General features: G+C 40.8%; 1 protein-coding gene across 1 annotated transcript in view; it reads right to left on the bottom strand.

The window, feature by feature from the left end:
* Positions 1-14,219, bottom strand: part of HEATR5B (HEAT repeat containing 5B) — a 55,649-nt gene extending 41,430 nt beyond the window's left edge. The window contains 15 exon segments of the mRNA XM_036379834.2: positions 80-179; positions 470-622; positions 1,809-1,920; positions 2,352-2,602; positions 3,932-4,087; positions 5,595-5,844; positions 6,730-6,821; positions 6,824-6,886; positions 7,265-7,436; positions 7,911-8,060; positions 9,053-9,161; positions 10,736-10,947; positions 11,370-11,538; positions 13,315-13,409; positions 13,999-14,219. Of these exon segments, the coding sequence (XP_036235727.1) occupies positions 80-179; positions 470-622; positions 1,809-1,920; positions 2,352-2,602; positions 3,932-4,087; positions 5,595-5,844; positions 6,730-6,821; positions 6,824-6,886; positions 7,265-7,436; positions 7,911-8,060; positions 9,053-9,161; positions 10,736-10,947; positions 11,370-11,495 (1,946 nt within the window). The 5' untranslated portion in view covers positions 11,496-11,538; positions 13,315-13,409; positions 13,999-14,219.
* Between the last annotated feature and the right edge of the window lie 178 nt (positions 14,220-14,397).

The following is a 14,397-nucleotide window of genomic DNA, read 5'->3' on the forward strand; positions in this document are numbered from 1 at the left end:
ACCCAACTCCAAATTAGTTCTAGTATTTCAAGACCAGGAAAAGACAAAAGCGAATGAAGAGCAGAAACTGCCTACTTACTGTGACATCATTGTCATGGCACATTCTATGGGTGTCATCAGTTTCCTGATCACATCCTCAGTAAGGAGCTCAGGGCAGTGAGCAACAAAGCTTCTCATAGCTAATAATAGAACAGTTTAATTTAAACTTTCACTGAAACAAACAAATATAAGACATAAACAAGATACAAATTCTGAGAATATCAAAAGAGCATTAATTAAAAATGTTTATTCAAAGCCTGTGTGATCTGTTCATAAAATTGTATGTCAAAGCCAGGACATACTGATGAAAATCTGACACATTTTACTCCTCTTCAAAGAAAGAGGGGAAGTTACAGGAGTTCTCTCTGCAATACTTGGGATCACGTTTTGATTCATGCTCAGGGATAATCTCAAAGTCTGGATTTCTTACCACACAGAGCTCCAGCACGGCCTTCCAGTGTTACTTGCCAGGTAAAAGAATCTCCTCTTGCCTTCTCTGCTTCCAGCTCCTTCAGAGAACGTGGGAACACGTTTCGCCACAGCAGCAACATCTTAGGCAGATGATACCGGACAACAGAAGGACCTAAGTAAAAAAAAAAAAAGTGACAGTATAATAAAAATGTGTATTTAAGTGTGAAAAATCTGCTGTGAAGGCTTTTGCTCTTCAAACTATTTTTGTCTTACTTCACTTCGCTTCCTTTCTGCTCTACTTGGAACGATGAAAACCAAATGAAAGTCTCATTCCTAGGCTGAAAGTGTGGCAAGTAAGTACTATGCATCACATCTGCTTGTGGGTATCACTCCTAAAATAGGAAACAGACTACCCTATCCACTGGCATGCCATACAGAACCATGGTCAAATGTCTTTTTACTATCTTTTTATTCTGCCTTCTAATTTTTATATTAATTTTGAAGGCAGATTCTTTAGCCTGCTCTACCCTGTCCATAAAATAAATAGAAAAACAACTGATAGTTACTGATTATGTAAATAAGTTTAACAGTCAAACTTTTTTTAAACTTCTGAAAAAGATCCAGTGCAACCACAATAAGAATACACTGTTAGAAAAATATGATGATAAGCTGGTAAAAGAGACAATTTAGAGAAACAAGATGAAACACAAATGGTATTTGATGAGAGATCAAAATAATGCAAAATGCATCAGAACTTTATCATATTTTCCCATATAAAAGAAACACAAAACAAACCAGAAAAGAACACCACCAATGCCACTGCTGCAAAATTCAAGAGTGTACTTACAACCTCTGAAAATGCAGCTTGTGATACTTCTATAATGGCAGATACAAACATGAGGCTGGCTTTTTTACAAGAAAACCAAAGGGCTTTTAAACTAACAACACTTCTAGCAGTGCTGTTGCCTATCTACAGACACACATGCAACTTGTTGGAATGCTCATTGGGTTTTATTTACTGTCCATTTCTTCTGCACCACAGTATTAAGGAAGAAGAGTATGGGTAATTTTGCCCTTTCAGAGAATGACTAAAGGCTGGGTTTCTAAAACCAGAACAGGATCTTTTTTTCAGGTATGACACCTTCTACCATACTTCAGCTTAGATAAGCACTAATATTTCACTTCTCCCCAGCACAACGTTGCTGAAGTAAGTGCACTTACACTCTGCTTCCCCTGTATAAATACTCTTGAGCTGGATAATGAGCCCATTATGCATAAAGACCATTTGCCAGAGTGGATAATCAGAAGATTTGGACAAGCTTTGAGATAAAAAGAAAAATCAAACCATTTTTACAAACCTAAAGTCATAAGTGCTCCAAGTAAGAGCCATCCAGCTTGAGTCCGCTGCAAGGAGAGCCTGCTGTTCTGCGCAGCAGTTCGTAACAGATCCTCGGCAATGCTGACCACCATCTGCACCAGAGCAAAACACAGGGGCTTTTAGAAACATAAATGAGGCCACTGCAAGCTACTTCTACTTGGTCACTCTAACAGACTAAAGATGCTCTCAAATCATTTGAATTGACCTTCCATAAAGAAGGAATGCAGATTACATTTCATGCTGATGATTAGTGTTTTTCATATGATAACACAGCCAGCAATATTCTCTTCAGCAATTTTTCAATATTTCAATTTCTCTTCATCAAATTTGAAAGAGAGGAAAAGAGCTGTTAAATATTGCAACTGAGATTCTAAAAGCATGTGCTCTGGCCACTACTCTCGCACAAGGCACAAGCTCAGTTTCAATAATGCTCATTAGCATGCCACCCAGTTTGCAAAGCTTTTACTTGTAGATAAAAAGGCATCTTTTAGTGCACTCACAGATAAAACACTCACTATCTCACCTTTCCTTTGGCATGAGGAATGCCTAGAGGACACTGATGTACACCACCTAACAAAGCAGCCATTGCAAAACTGTAGCCACTAACAGCTTCAGGGGAGGTCTTCAGATTGTTGAGTCTTTCTGCACATCTGTCTAAAAATGGAGTCAACTGAAAGGGCAATGCCACAGCTACACACCGCAAGCACCAGGCAGCAGCCAGTCGAGCAGCCATGCTGGGATGAAGAAGAACTGAAGTTACTGTCTCCAACAGACCTACAGAAACGAGAGGTTGCAGTCTTTAACTTATGATGCACTTTTTAATATACATATGCTTTTTAATATACACAGACAAGTAAACTGAATCAATACTAGACAGCCAATGTGAAAGTTAAGAAAGTCAGAATTAAGTTACTTGAATTTGCTGACTTTGCCTTTTCAGGAAAGATGGTACTTGTTACTAGCATTATGCTGCTCCCCATCAGGTTTTGTCAGCAAAGGTGGAGCCGTCAGAGCCACAGCACTGACTCCTAATACTTAAACACTGAAAAGAGGCAGCAGGGCTACAGAAGAGAACTGGATGAGACAATCCCCATAATATTTTACAGATTGCCAGTAACAGAGCAACAGTAACACTGATCTTTGGGTTTGCTTCACACTGTAGCCAAGCACATGCTGTAGATGTCACTGACTCCTGTACTCTGCTTTTGACATGGTGCTGTCCACACTGCAGCAAGTTTATATCCTTCTACACTCTCCAAACTTCTGTGGCTACCTAATCTAACTGCACCCTTCAGTTCAATTTGTCTCCACAAAAACATTTTCTTTAGTCCAAATCTTCAAAGTCCCCACTGCTGCTTGTTTTATCTGGAACTGTGAACAACTTCTACCTGCTGAGTTCACAGCTAACAGAAATAATACTGAAATACAGTCCCCTCTCTTCTTATGGGACACAGCTGCCAGAAGGAATAATTATGAGCAGTCTTCCCTACTCCAAAGCTGGCACAAAATCAGCATGGGAAGAACGTCATATGCAACAACACAACAATCTATATGATGAAGTGTCTAAAGAAGCTTGTACTTCCAGTGGAAAAAACATAAGCCTCCACAAACTCAAAAAACTTAAAGCTGTAACACTACAGAATAAACGTGGATTCAGATATTGAAACAAACAAGAAGAAAATCCCACACCAACTTCAGCCAAAGAACTACTTATTTTAAAGGGGCCTACCAACAGCTTCATCTCGACAAAATACTTTTGCCTCCCCCCAGAAATTTGGTATTTAAAGGCAATGTTTTCCAGGAGCAAATATTTCAGACCTTACATAGCAAAACAATGCATTTTCTATAAAACCATTATTGTAAACAAACCAATACCAAAAATTACCACTTCACTCACCCTTAGCAAGAGCTTCAGAAAGACTCCTATCCAAACAGCTGTTTAATACTTGGTCAAATTTGAACTAAAGTTAGGGTACTACACACAGTGAGGTGGACAAATGTCGTTATCTGGAGTACTACAGGAAGTAACAATTTCAGAGATTTATTTCTTTCATATTCATTGCTCAAATGCCTCACTTAATTTATTTCCATTTATTTGCATACCAATAGAGGGTTCTTGAATAAGAGGAGATGCAGTGGCATTCAGACTCTGAACCAGACTACCCAGCTCTTGGAGGGCACACACCATCACGTGCTGGCTTGCAGCTACATCAGCAGCTCCTGATTTATTTTCACTGTTAGCATCATTCACTACTGCTTCTGCAGAAAAGAGAACAAGAGTGTCTTGCTTAACTATAATTAGAATCTCACCCAAGCATTCACAGGACAGAAAGTGACAGTTTCATTTTGACATCAATCCTACATTCAAACAAAAGCACAAGTCTGGTCAGAGTGAAAACTAACAAAATGAACATATTCAGCAGGGAAAAAAATTTTACAGCTATTAGCACCAACACAGTTGTCCAAAGACCATAAAAAATGGATGCCCAGCAGTTATTATGGATAGCAAAGCACTAGAGGTAGGACCAACAGTGTAACTGTATGTGTACATCTATACAGTAACAAAATATAATATATAATCTTGACCTATCTAGGTTCTGCATAGAAATTTGCATGCATGTATGTTCAGTGAAACTAAAAAAGAAACCTTTAGTAAATAATTAATCACAATTTCTAATCATCTCAGTGTAATCCAATTGAGTTCCTTAATTCCATAGTATGTTCTCCTACAAAATATCCCAGAAGCAGCAACTATCTCTTCAAAAAGGGACTTCAGTACCAGCTTAATGTTTGTGTGTCTACTACACAAGAAATTTAGAGAATGGTCTGCTGTACATGAAGGGAAGCAATTATTACTAAGTAAAAACCTTTCCCATTTTTCATCACATTCATGAGAAATCCTCAAAAATATGTAAGTTCTTCAAACTATCCAAATACACAACTGCATTTCCTGCAACTTTGACAAGGTGGCAGGAGTATTTTCTGCAACTGTTTCCTCTCAGAAACAGCATTTTCAATAGACTTGTTTTCTTGGAAGTAGTAATTACAATAATGAGAAACCTTCTAAAGTTCCATGCCTACCCCATAAAAAAATTGTTATGAGAAGAACCTGCAAAAGTTTCTGAATCAAATTCATTTCCGTGTGTTAAGCATTGTTTTAGAATCCAATTAGATGGCAGCAGAAAAGAAAGATATGTTTGGTAAATAAAATGATGAGTATTTCCAATTTAGTCTTTTAAAATCTCCAGCTTGAGCTACTTCCTTTCATAAGAAACAGATGCCAAGAGAGTTTTGTTAGCCCTCTTAGTAATTCCATACTCTGCAAAGTTTTGCAAAGGGGTCATATTCTTCAGATTATATCATTTTTATCACAAAATCCAACTGGATATTAGTATGGATATTAGCAGGGGAGACACAAGGATCTACAAGATCTTGAGCTACAGGATTTTTAACACTGTTAGTAAAGAACTCTGCATGACTTTCAAGACAACCTATCCCAAGATAGATGGCAAATGCATAGTTTTCTTCTCCACTTCCATCCTAGGCCTTTGACAATGCATTTGCTATCTGGGATAACAAGCCAGTGTCATACAATGACTTTTGAAGCAGAACTCAACCTTTGAACATTGAAACAGAAAGCAGATGAACTATCATTTCCCATAAGAACAAAATTACTCCTCACAGTAGAAGAAAGCTAAAAAATGGCTGCCTCAGTAAAATGATAGTAACTTTCAAGTGGTCTTGAATGAAGAAAAATGGTTCTCACCCACTGCCTTCATTTGTTTACCAATGGCTTGACATATTTCTTTGGCAGCTGCAATCTGTGCTTTCTCCCCCAGCAAGCTGCCCACAGTTGCTCTCAGGATAAAGGACACACATCTTCGAGAGTAAACAGCCTCCACGTGGGTCTGGGTTGCACGAGGATGGGACACCAGATCAAGCACGTGGGACAGAAAGGTGGCAAAGTTGCGCTCCAGCCACTGCCCTCCCAGTGTTGTAACGAACACAACATAGGCCTGCAGATGCAGAAGTCACACAGCAACCCAGTTAAAACAGAAAGAAAAGCCTGTGTCAAACTACAGCCAGGCTCTAATGCAGAATAGTAGCAACACCAGTTAGCAATAAGCAACCTTAACCTAATGAAGTTATTCAGCACGAACCAATTCAAAATTCATATCTTTGCTGCTGAAACTCAACTTTCTCCAGTACCAAGAGTAGCCCCTGTACTGTGATGCATAAAATACACTTTGGATGACAGCAAAAAAACCCAGTTCATTGCTTTAAATATGCCTCTTTCTAAAAAAGTTAAGAACATCATGTAAATAAAAGCAACATCAACATGTTCCAGTTCACAATGAAAACCTGGAATATTCACCAAGTTAACCTGAAAAAGGCTGAGACAAAATAAAGGGTTTCACAAAATAACCTATGATCACAGAATCTGGATTCTGGGAAGGTACTGCAGCATACTGACATACATGACGGCATGAGAATGTCGGAATTTAAAGAGATGCTGCCACCTTCTCTCTCAGACAAGAGGAACTTCCACATTCAGGAGCCACAAAAGGGTAACAGAGCATCCTCTCTAAAAAGAAACTAAATTTTAAAAAGGAACTAAAGTCTTTAACATACTAAGTTTTCTAATATTTTTGCAAGTTAATCTCACCTAATATACGCTGATCAAGTAAGTTTTCCTTAGCTCTTATTTTAATCCATTGTCACTGCATATCAATAATAGAAGAAAGTAGATAGGGGAATGATACCTCATGTACATCTCACAAAACAGAAGAGTCAAATTAGATCTGTAAATTAACTTATACAGAAATAGAGAACAGAAATGTGTATTTTTCCTAATAAAAGGAATTATCTGTAAATTTTACTTCATTGAAAAAATTACAAACCTGGGTAACACCAACTCGCACTTCCCTATTGACAGATCCTCCTACTTTTAACATCTCTCCACCACTCTTCAGGAATCCAGATCCCCCTCGCAGAATCCTGTGGCCATGAGCTCCAAGACCTCCTCAAGTGTGGCTCTCTTCACATTTTGCCGCATCACTTTTTAAAAAAAAAGTAATTATTTGTTCCCAAAGATCCAACCAACACAAGCAACGATCTTGAAACCAGACTTACTAATTCAAAACTGTCTTGCAAAAACAAATCCACCCAACATTTCAGATAACAATTTACTTGCCTGTTTAAAAATAAGCCACTTCTCCCAAGTGGTTTTTGATAGTTTGCTCTGTCTTTTCTTTGTATGACTACAACAGAGATTCTGCACTCTTTTTAGCTTATTTTTTGTAAAAACAAACAATCCATCTACAAGCTTCCACCTACTGGAACAACAATGTGTCATGCAGCACTGTCAATGTAACACAGTTCTGAAGGTGCCACTAAGTCTGCCAATGTGGACATGGAATCCAGAAGGGCTCGTACCTGTTGCTTGTTTTGGTATCAGTGCTGTAGCCATGACTGTCCCCAAAAGCTTTGACACTGCAACTCGCACACCATAGTTTGAGTTTTCCAGAGCTTTAAAGCACAGCGTTGCAACATTCTCTAGTTCAGCTGTCCACATAAACACTGCTTCATTCTGTAATTCCAGCAGACACTGTAGGAAAAATAGACTTGCTAAGCACCAGGAGACCATCCTTACATTTTATCTAAGTATCAGGCTGCAATCGTCAGGTTTATTCAGAAAATATTTTAATATGAAAATTTCAATAATTAATTTAGACACACTCTCCCACATGCCAACTATCTTAGCTGAGTAAACAATCAGAAGAGTCATGGAAGAAGCTAATACATAAATTAAAAAATTAAAAGAAAGCTCTACATAAGAACCATGTTACCAAAAACCTCTCCCCGTGAGGCTCACAGATAACATATTCTATCTCATACTTTTTTATCAAGTGGGGAATACAGTACTACAGTACCTGTGAAATTAGTCAATTGTCTGAGCCTGCAGAGTAAACTAGTAAGGACTTACCTTGTCCAACTAATTATCAAACTTCCCTTCCTGAACAACAGGTGCCAGTTCAAGTGCAGGCACCAGAATGTCTGTGGCTGGTGAGAAGACACCCACCTTAGCCACTGCACAGCGCACAGCCATCGACCTGTCCGTCAGCAGAGAACGGGCATTCTTATAAATATCACGGTGACAAGAAGCTGCTGCTCCTCCAAGTCCATTGAGGACTTTCTGCAAACTCATCAGGATTTCACTGCGGCCCTGAGACTGCACACACACAAAAAAAATTGGTGCAAAAATGTGGACACAGCAGTTACATTAAGAATCAGGTGTATACTTACACATTTTCCTGCTTCTACACAGCAGTGTTTTTGCAAACATTGAAAACAAAGGCATATATCACTGATAAGTAGCTGATTTTAAATAGAAGTAAACACCACACACAGCTTTACTTAAAGTCCCTCAGTTGTGACATAAACTGAGCCCAGGCAAGCCAAGAAACTGGCTCTAGGTAAAATGCTTCAGCACTGCCCCACTATTTAACAACTGCAGACTTGGGGGGAAAAAAGAAAAAGCAGCTGATAAGAGAGAATGGGAAGCCCAAGTAAGTTAGCAGCTTCATGCTATACCTGCACACAGGCAGGTACGTACAATCTGAGAGCATACACACATAAATAAATACATTAATAAATAAATAAGTAAGTAAGTAAGTAAATAAATAAATAAATAAACAGTCACACAGGTACAACAACACAGCTGAAGAAAACAGCTGCCACCACAAGTTCCACACAGTCAGTATTCCAACTTGTCCCAACAGAGCTATTTGCACAAAATCAGATCCACTGACAGCCCAGGATACATCCCCTCAATATTATGACACACTCTCTCTTTTCAGCATACAATGTATTCTGCTCACATGCAGAGTAACAACTTCCCTGCAAAATTTAAGCATGCATTATTAATTTTAACAACTAAATGTTTATTCAGAGTACATGGGCAAAAACCCTAACACAGTAGTTAGAAATGACAGATACAGTCATTTCTGAATTCTAATTACTGACACGACGATGAAGTAATTATTACAATATTCACGTTATAAAGTCTAAACTCACTGCAGTAGACTTGAAACTAGCTAGGAAAGTGATTTGCATCCTTCAGTGCAGAAGAAAAACAATCTAGACAATCTGGCAAACAATGCTGGAGGAAGCAGGTTTCAGTTTAAAATGGAATTAAGATCACATAAACAAACTGAAACTTACCTCTGCACTTTTCAGAGACTTTAACAGGTTATTCACAGTTTCTGGAAAAGAACTACCCAGCATTCTCCCCATTTTTTCATAAAATGCTCCAACACATGCCACAGCAGCCCTATGAGAAAACAGAGAAAAAGAGTACACATATTAACGTATCTTCCAAATGAAAACAAATAGTTAAATAGAAATGTATGTTCTAATCAACATTGATGAATAAAAATCTACTTGCTATCCACTACTTATACTGGCTGTTTACACAGTCCATTGGAATAATTTTTCTGTTTACCAAAAAAAGGAACAGAACAGTTATCAGCTTTTAAGAATACAAATGCATTTGAAAGGGTATTACTATAGGATCTACACATAGAGTAAAAAATTCTGGAGAAAACAAGACAGGCTGAAATCCCAGCAAGATTAGGGTTTTGTGTTTCAATAAACTGTCTCTTTGCTAAGCAAGAAAGCCTCTAGCCTGTAATATAACCTGACACATTTTTGTAGATACTGAAATATGGGGTTTTTTGAAGACTAAGAACTTAAAATCCAAAAATTATTGCATAACACAGGAAAATTTACAGGCACTGTAAAATCTCTGGATCCAATTATTCACATATTTTCTTGCTCTGCCATTTGAGATTAGGAATACTTAGTTATCATCACACTGCAGTTATATACACAAACTGTTCCAGGACAGCCACAGAAGCAGCTCCTGAACACATGCACTTTTTCATTACAAAGGAATGAGACTTTTTTTAAATCTGTAATTGCTGGCTGAATAGTATTTTAGCTAAGTTACATCACAAACTCATTACAGCCTCCCCTTTAATGGACACATGTCCATTAAAAAACCTTCTGGACTATGACTTGGTAGCATAAATTGCAGAGGGTATTATAGTAGAAAACACTCCCCATTTACACAAGTTCCTCATACAGCTGCAAGAGCTAGAAATAAGAGGACAGTGTCTGCCCAAACTGTGACTATTTCAGATTTTATTGTCAAATCCTATTGTTGTCATAACATCTGAAGGCAAGACCAAATTTGGGTTCACTAGTCACCAAGAACATACGAAGCATTACATGGGAAAGTGCCAAAAACAGTTTCAGTGGAAGTTGTTTGTGGCATTAACCAAATTCCTAGCAACGAGACTGCTCCTATGACTAAAGACAAACTGGATCACACATCCATGCACACACATATCCACATGTAGAGAATCTGCTTGAGAGACCTGTGCAGCTTGCATGGTAGGGGAATAGAAAAGGCAACATCTGATGGGGAAAAAAAACTTGAACATTTGGTTACAATTCTCTAGGTGCAAACAACGCTTCGGTTTGACAATCTGCAAGTTCCACCTTTAATGGGATACCTGAGCACAATCAGCAGCAATTCCACTGATGGAAATGCCTTCATTAATGGTTATCCTCTCCATGCCATAAGCAGGTGAAGAGTCATGACACAGTGCCTTGCCTAGAGAAAACCATTTCACTTTCACAGAGACACGTATGCGTCACCTTTGAGTCCTGCCCTCCACAACCTCAATCCAGCACTTTTCTCTGCTACCTAGATCAAGCATATGTAACTCCAAACAACCACACAAAATATAAAAAAACATAGCATGAACATATACAGGCAGGTTCTTCTGTAATATCCAGGACCTATTGGCTTAAAAACCATTCCCCTTTCCCCAAACATACAGTTTGGTGGGCAGGTAGGCTGCAGTATCATCTTTGCTCTTGATGATGTCATTACACTTGTCAAGTGTCTGGAAAACAGTAAATGTGTCTCCAATGCTGTAGAGAGCAGCCAGATTTTTTGCAAGCAGCTTCCGTGTGGGTGGCCCAGGGGAACTGCTGATGAGTCCCGTTAGCTGCTCTACAAGTTTCTTCTGTTTTTCCTTGACATCTGTCTGTTAACAGATCAAAAATAAATAAGAAAAGTAGTTTAAGCCACTGTGTAATCCAGAAAAATCTACAAGAAATGGAAGTAAACTTATACCACTCCCAACTGTATATAACTCAGCAAATTGCTTATCTCAGAGAGATATGAGATACATTCAACAACAGCAGAGACAGATTCTAAATGCTCAGAATTAGCTGCTGTCCTATTTAATTTTTACTTTTCAAAAATACTTACCAGCTGCCTACTGACTGCCTACAATTAAACATTTAAAATCTACAAATTAGCACACAGACTCTTCAGGCTGAATCTGAAACCATACAGGTACCATCTGGCCATTACCTGTAAACTTTCTCTGACATGAAATTAATACAAATCCTTTTTAAAAGAAAATTTATTTAGAAATAAGGGGGGAAAAACCCATTAAATTACCTTGTTAGCAGCTACCAGCACTTTATCCAAAAATCTCAGCCATTCAAAGATAAAAACTGGTCTCTTTGCTTCTGTGATTTGAGCTAACGCTTCCTCATTCAGTAACAAACTATGAGCCAGCTCCATAATGGGTTGAATTCCAATTTTATTGCAAATTTGTGTAGAAACTCTAAAATAAAAATGCAAATGTTAGTATAAAGTACAGTATATCAGTAGAAAGCTTTGAAAATCAAATTTAAATGTTCAGCTTGCTTAGACTTAGCTAAATAGTCCCACATAAAAGCTACTCACATATTTACAAACTGAGTCCATTCATTAGTATTTCAGGGAACAGAACTGTTAATTGTACAAAGAGCACCTACAGGCAATTTCAGGGCACAAACTCTCAGCCAAGAAAAATATACCAAAGTCCCTGTTTAAAGGAGGTAAAGGAATAATCTCAATGGCTCCACTTACATGAGAGAGAAAAAGGATTGTTGCAAGTCAAGACCCTTGAGCACGCTCCCAAAGCTGGGGCATGAACCTGGCTCCCTTCTCCACACCCTTCAACAGCCAAGCTGAGAAGATGAGCCTGCCACAAGGAGGAATTTCCAACACAAGTTTGGGAGAAGCAGGGACAGGGATAGGATTTGGCATCACTTGACCTAAGATTTCCCTGATCCCACTAGTCTTGCTTTAAGTGCTGGACAAGCAAGCTCCCTGATATCCAGCAACCTTAGAGGTGACAGCCCAGAACACAAGCAGCAGCCAAACTACTGCAGGTCTCCCCAGCAGGCAAAATCCTGCAGATGGAACACTGGTGATCCTGCTCAATCAATGGGGCTGGCATCAAAGCTTACCAAAAGCACACTGCCAGTGTAAGCAAACACTCTGCCAACTTCATCTCAGCAAACCACCTGAAGAAAAGTGTAGCTATTGAATGCAGAGCTGACAGAAGGAAAAAACCCACAAAAATTACCCAAAATCACAACATTACATCAACAACTTTCAGCAAAAAGAAACCCAAGAAGCAAAAAAGCAACCCAACCCCAAAACCTGAATACAGAAATCCTGAAACTAGGATCAGGCAAAAAAGAGAAAGCAGCACAACTACAGAGTATTATGTAAGACATCAGCTTTCAACAGGCATCATCTTTTGACAGCTGCACTGCTCCACTTTTGCTCTCAAGAGCTCTCAGCTGCTTCCTCATTCAAGATCAAACTCAACAAATTCCTGAAGTCAAATGAAGTGGCTTTAATGGATTTTTTTTAAACAGTCCCCAACTGAGACATTAGTAAGGTGACATATTAATGCTGTAGTATTAATTATGTATTATTCTAAATCCACCTTAATGATGAAACAAAAGCATCACACTGTCTTTAATGGTAAGGTTGTTCCCCACACTTCAGCACTTTGCCTATTTCTCACAGAATACAGTTCCAGCAAAGGTGGAAGAGCCACATATGGAAAGAAGCACACACAGCCCTCCCTAACTTCTCCAAAGACATTTTCTGTCAGGTTTTTTTTTTTGTTTTTTCTTTACATTTATAAAGAACTGAGAAGGCATTGGCTGTCAGTAACTCAGACACATCACCTCAAAACACCTTTACACGAGAGCAGAGACACAATGAATGATGGCACTGTGATTCTTTGTATATCATCCCGAGATCTGCACTGCTTGTCACACCCACACAGCACCTAAGCAGTACCATAAGCACTGTTGGACAGCACAGCTCATTATTCCTTTTCCTCCCCACATACAAGGTTTCATTTGGCCGTGGCCATAAGAGCCAAGAACCTTATGCACCTTCCCCACTTTATCTAAAATGTAGGAAACACAAGCTCAAAGCAACAAAACCTGCACATACACTCAGCTGTGCTGGTGAAGCACAAGGCATCAGACACAAGAACAATTACACAAATATTCAGCTAACTGAAGAGCCAGTCGAACACAGAGCTACTTACATAGACAGTCCAAAGCTCACTGACACTGGCCAAAGGTTTGCTCCAAAAAGCAGTGAGAAGCCTACCGAGTTCTACCGATCCTGGCAAGGATCTTGCTGTGAATGTTACAAGAAATAAATACACTGTGATCTCCCGTGGGATGCAGAGCCAAAGCCAACCAGCAGCCAGTGAGGTATGCTGGAGCATTAGAGATTCCAAAACGTTCAGAGGTACTAAAATTCCTTTCTATTCCCCAGCTGTTTTCCTATGTCTAAATCAACTACTTGTATCTTCATCATGCGTGGATTTCAGTGAATTGAGAAAGCCGAGAAGCAGGCAACTTTAGGCGAAGCCACCCACTCCTGAAGGACTCCCTCAGGTGAAAAGGTTTTCGTTCCTGGGTCCCCCACCTGTATCGGCTACTTCAGTAAGCTGCAGCAGCTCTCAGGGCACTATGCCTGGCTCTGAAAGCCCCTCAGGAGGTACCGCAGCGGTGCAGCGCCGGCCGTCAGGGATGGATGCTCAGGCAATGCCGCTGAGGAGCCGATGCCAGGGGAACGATGCCCGCTGCTTTCCCAGCGCTCACCCCCCCAGGCAGACGCGCACAGTGACCCCCACAGCTCAGCCAGCACCGAGGGGAAGCGCGCAGCCTGCCCCGCTCCGCCGCAGCCGCGGGCCCGCACCGCGCCGCTCACGGTCACTTACGCTCCTCCCGAGCGCCGGCCGCGTCCCGCCAGCTCCGGGCTGCACCAGGCGCGACACCGCGGCCCCGGGGCCGGTCACGGTCACGGACAGGCGTGGGCGCGCTGCGCCGCGCTCGCCCTCGGCACCATCACCGGCGAGCTCGGCCGCTTCGGCCCCCGCCGTGCCCAGCTCCGGCGGGCGAGGAGGGGCGTTGGGGGGGACACGAGCGGCGCTGCCCCGAGCCGGCCCCGACGCAGCCCGGTCGTGCGGAGGCACCGCGGCCGCGCAGCAGGAAGCGGGAGAGGCGCAGGCGCCGGCGGGCGGGGCAGCCCCGCGCAGGCGCCGCGGAGCGGCCGGGCCGGGTCGGGCCGGGCCGGTGGGTGCGCGGTTCCCGGGCTGTTCCCGCCGCTGTCCCTGCTC

This window comes from Molothrus ater, chromosome 3, assembly GCF_012460135.2.
Source record: "Molothrus ater isolate BHLD 08-10-18 breed brown headed cowbird chromosome 3, BPBGC_Mater_1.1, whole genome shotgun sequence".
Lineage (NCBI taxonomy): Eukaryota > Metazoa > Chordata > Aves > Passeriformes > Icteridae > Molothrus > Molothrus ater.